General features: G+C 43.6%; 2 protein-coding genes across 2 annotated transcripts in view; both read left to right on the top strand.

The window, feature by feature from the left end:
- The first annotated feature begins 921 nt into the window (after positions 1–921).
- LOC147466903 (uncharacterized) lies at positions 922–2,037 on the top strand. Its single transcript, XM_086534143.1, has one exon. The coding sequence runs from the start codon at positions 922–924 to the stop codon at positions 1,705–1,707; it is 786 nt and encodes a 261-aa protein (XP_086390269.1). The 3' UTR covers positions 1,708–2,037.
- A 1,419-nt stretch (positions 2,038–3,456) lies between these two features.
- LOC122252428 (uncharacterized) overlaps positions 3,457–5,000 on the top strand; it is a 62,900-nt gene continuing 61,356 nt past the window's right edge. The window contains exon 1 of the mRNA XM_086534050.1: positions 3,457–4,567. Coding sequence (XP_086390176.1) covers positions 4,381–4,567 — 187 coding nt within the window. The 5' untranslated portion in view covers positions 3,457–4,380. The remainder of the gene's footprint in view (positions 4,568–5,000) is intronic.

The following is a 5,000-nucleotide window of genomic DNA, read 5'->3' as shown; positions in this document are numbered from 1 at the left end:
TTATATATGATCCATTGGGTCATTGAATAGAATATGCTTTCTAGGAAATGAATTCATATGGAAATAATTTCACACAAGAAAAGAAATCTATATAATTTTATTATTCTTGAAACATGAAAAATTCGGTGCTGGATCAGGCTTTGTTTACATGTCACGGGATTGGTCAAAGTAGCCTCATGAATCATGCAAAGAATCATGTAAGGCGCTCGCTGATTGGCGGAATCTATTTACCAGACTTACTATCAAACTACGGTGGTAAAGTCGATTTACCTTAACCAGGCGACTTGCTATCGCGTTGTGAATCCCACTTTACCATGGCTGGTAAACGTGCTGATAACTGGCTGCTGGTAAATGACTTACAATCGTACGTTAATGAATCCAGCCCCAGGACCTGTTGGGCGACATTTCCACGTCTGTTCCCTTGACCAGCAACCCACGTGAACGCATTGCTGCCACCACCCATCGTCGCCTGAAGTAGCTAGCGGGTTGTCCGGAGGCAAACCTTTACCAAAGGTTCAGGGTTATAAATCCTCGCCTTCCTCTCTTCTATGGGCTACCTAAAACCCATAAGCCTGGCGTACACCTGCGCCCCATCATCTTCTCCCGAGGCTCTGTGGCGCACCCTCTTGCCTCCTGACTGGCCCTTACACCTCTGCTGGGCACCTTCTCTCCCGCTCATCCTCGCCACTCTCGGGACTTCATCGCCCGGGGTCACACCCGCGACCATGACGAGTCTGGACGGCGATTCCCTATTCACTATTCAAGCTCGACGATGTTCTTGCCTTCCTACAGAGGAATCTCCCTCCCGAGGACCGCCGCCTTCCTCTTCATACTCTCTTTCTCCAGCTGATCTGTCCATGTGTGGATTCCAACTCCTTCTCTTTCGAAGAACGTTTCTACTCCCAGACCTTCGGTGTTGCCATGGGCTCTCCCCTTTCTCCTGTCCTGGCCAACCCGTTCATGGAGTACTTCGAGGCAGAGCTTCTTCCTTCCATCTCCCTTCGTCCTGCAATATGGTTGAGATACGTCGACCACGTCTTTGTCCTCTGGCCTCATGACCCTGCTCTCTTCCCGGATTTCCTGGATGAGCTGAATTCCCTCTCTCCTCCCATTCGTTTCAAGGTGGAATGGGAGGCCGACGACTCTTTCTCTTTTTCAGTGTACAGGAAACCCATGCACAGTGGGATGTATATACACTTCTTCTCCTACCACCCGCTCCATGCTAAGAGAGGTGTCGCCACTTCTCTCTTTCTCCGTGCCCTCCGCATACGTGACCCGCAGCATACGAATGGAGAGATTACTTTTCTACGTCGATCCTTCGGCAAGCTGGGGTACCCTCGTTTTGTCCTTGGCGCTGTACATTCCAACGCCCGCTGCACCTTCTACCAGGATCCTCCCCCCAGAGAGACTTCTCACCTGCCTGTCCTCAGCCTTCCTTACACCGAGGAAATCCACTCTCTTCGTCGCTCGCTGCACCCTCTCAACTGCAGGCTTACCTTTCGCCAGGTTAACACCCTCCGCCGCAACCTGGTCCACACCCGTCCTCCTTCTTCTGCTAAGGTTGGCACCTATGCCATCCCTTGCTCCTCTTGTGAGAAGCAATACATCGAGGAGACCGGCGCCTGTCTCAACACAAGTGCGCTGTATCCAGGGGACACTCCATCAACGCTCTTTTCTACCACCAATGGGACACGAGACATCACATAGATTGGTCAGCCGCCCGTATTCTGTTTCCTTGCGCTGATGTCCATGCCCGCAGACTGGTGGAATCTTCCCTCATTAACATGCTGCCTAATTTCAATATCAACAGTGTTTTTTTCTCCTGCTGACGGTCTTCTATCCTCCCCCATTCGCAAACTGTTACCTTAAGCCGCACACCCTTCACACAGACCGCCCGACCCGGTGACCTGACCTGACGTGCCCCGGTTCCGGTCGCTTGTCCGCCCCTGCCTTCGTTTCCGCTCACCTGTCCTCATATGTCATTCTTGTACCGTGTTACTTCCTCCTTACCCTCTTATATATCTTCTCTTCCTCCTCCTCCCCAGACCTGAAGATGGGATCCAGATGGGTCTTGAAAATGTCGTCTCATTTTCAAATAAATCTATTTTATGTATGATGTTTTTTTTTTCTACCATTTGTGTAAGTATGTATGTATGTATATATTCATGTTTGTATGTGCGTATGTATGTATTAAAGTCTGTATACTTATGCATCTACCTATATTTAAGATCTATTTGTTTGTTTATTTATTCAATGTATCTAACGATTTATCTGTCAATCAAACTATCCATGTCAACTGTCCAGTCTTATAACAACAACAGAAACAACAAAATCAAGATATTTAACAAGAATTAAACAAACAACAACAAAATAAAATAACAACAACATTAAAAAAACGACAGCAACCAAAATGATAACAAGATCAAACTATAACAAAAAACAAACAAACAAAATTATGAAAAACAAAGAAAATACATCAGTTCACTTTCTTTCCTTTTTTTCTTTCTTTTCTTCTTTCAATCAGTCGATATGTATCAATCAGAAATCCTTTTAAATAGAGCAGTTGATTGCTTTACAAGTCAATCAATCAATTGATTTATCAGTAAATCAGTCGCTCAGTTTATCAGTCAATCAATTAGTTAACCAATCAATTGGTATATCAATTCTTCAATCTATCAGTCAACCAGTCAAGTAGGTATACAATTAATTTTCCAGTCAATTTTGTCACTCAGCGATGAGTTACAAATACATCAATTTATCAGTCAATATATCAGCCAGTCAACCAACTAAAAATCAACCAGTCTATCTGTCAATCAGACAAGAATACGATCAACCGAGCAATCAATTTATGAGTCAACCGCGTCAGCCTGAAATAAATGTTGTGTGTCTATTACTGTAACTCTAGACGTGGTATTCTTGTGAAGTCTTTACTCTCGCTGTTTTATCACCTATTTGTCTCTCTCTCTCTCTCTCTCTCTCTCTCTCTCTCTCTCTCTCTCTCTCTCTCTCTCTCTCTCTCACCCACCCTCTCTAAGCCCTCCTCTCTCTCTTCTTCTCTCTCTTCCCAACCACGACCTCTCACTCACACTCTCTCTCTCTCTCTCTCTCTCTCTCTCTCTCACCTCTCTCTTTCTATTTCTGCCACTCAGCATTTGTGTGTTTTTCTGTCTCTCTCTTGTATCTGTTTCTCACTCTCTCCTCTCTTTCTGTCTCTGTCTGTCTGTCTGTCTGTCTGTCCGTCTCTCTCTCTCTCTCTCTCTCTCTCTCTCTCTCTCTCTCTCTCTCTCTCTCTCTCTCTCTCTCTCTCTCTCTCTCTCTATTTCTGACACTGTCTTTGTGTGCCTCTCTGTCTCTTTTGACCCTCTCTCACTCTCTCTCTCTCTCTCTCTCTTTCTCTCCCTCCCTCCCTCCCTCTCCCTCTCTCTCTCTCTCTCTCTCTCTCTCTCTCTCTCTCTCTCTCTCTCTCTCTCTCTCTCTCTCTCTCTCTCTCTCTCTCTCTCTCTCTCATACACACACAAAACACACACACAAAACAAAAAACAAACACACACACACCCACATAATCTAATAAAACAGATTCACCAGCAGACACTTACAAACTAAAATGTAATTCCTTTCTCTTTTCTTTCCAGGACTGCTTGTGAACAGCTTTAAGAAGAAGACCGGATGCTTATAAGAAAGTGGAGAAAGTGAAATAATTCGATAAAAGAGAAAGAGAGAGAGAGAGAGAGAGAGAGAGAGAGAGAGAGAGAGAGAGAGAGAGAGAGAGAGAGAGAGAGAGAGAGAGAGAGAGAGAGAGAGAGAGAGAGAGAGAGAGAGAGAGAGAGAGAGAGAGAGAGTGAGAGATACATGGCTCTTCTGATTTTTTTCGAAATTACCGCCTGGTGAAGAAAAAGAAGAAGAATCGAGATATATAGAGAAAAAGAGCAAGAACAAACAAAAGAGAGAAAAAGGGAAGAAAAAAAAATAAAAGGAGAGAAACAGAGTGGCCAATATAGAAAGCGAAAGAAAGAGAAAGCGAGCGAAAGAAAAACAGAGAGAAAGAAATGATGGGTCAACCATGCCAAGGGAAAACGGGCCAGAAAGCGTGACTTACGGAGAGAAAATGAAGTGAAAAAGACTTTTTTTACGAACGGCCATCGAGTCTTCATCTACGAATTCCTCTCTTCCCTTTCCTCCATTATCTATCCCTCTCCCTCTCCCCCCTCCTTTCGTCCTCATTTTCTCACTTCCTCTCCTTCTCCTCTTCACCCTTCCCTCCCCTCCTATCCTCCCCTTCACTTCCATCCTCTATCCCTCCACAGTCAGTCACTTCACCCACCACCTCCCTCCTTCCTCTACACCCCCCCTAACCCCTCCACTCCCCTTCCCCCAACAACAATGACAACCCAAGTGCCACCGAGACCGCGGGGGCAGGGGCACCACCCCCACCCCCACCCCATGGCGACGAGGAAGAAGCCGCGGTTGGCACTGTTGGCACTCGTCCTCTTCCTCTTACTGATTCAAGTGCCAGCCTCGGACACTTACTCGTACGTGACGTCGGATATGGACCATACGATTTCTATAGGTAAGTGCATTTCCAAAGATTTTAGTTGGCTTGTGTTTGTCATCATTATTATTGTTGTTATTGCTATTGCTATAATAATGATAATAACAATAATAATAATGGTAATAATAATAATGATGATTATAATAATGAAAATAATAATAATCATCATAATTATCATTATTATCATCATAATTACTATTTCTATCATCATTATTATTATCATCATTATTATCATCATCCTTACTATCATTGTCACTATTATTGTTACTATAACTATTGCGATTACTATTATCATTATCTTTATAATTATTACTATCACTGCTATCATTATCTATATAGTCATTATTATTGCTATTATCATTATCATTATTATTATTATTATCATTATCATTATTTCATGATATTGCTGATAGTGATTATCATCATCATTACTATTAACATCATTATTATT

This window comes from Penaeus japonicus, unplaced genomic scaffold (genome assembly GCF_977035675.1).
Source record: "Penaeus japonicus unplaced genomic scaffold, GWHDUDI00000001_assembly GWHDUDI00000040, whole genome shotgun sequence".
In the NCBI taxonomy this organism is placed as follows: domain Eukaryota; kingdom Metazoa; phylum Arthropoda; class Malacostraca; order Decapoda; family Penaeidae; genus Penaeus; species Penaeus japonicus.
This window is presented reverse-complemented; position numbering and strand designations above follow the sequence as displayed.

Excerpts from the sequence above, each read along its gene's own strand:
- LOC147466903 (XM_086534143.1), top strand. The coding sequence starts at position 922 with ATGGGCTCTCCCCTTTCTCCTGTCCTGGCCAACCCGTTCATGGAGTAC.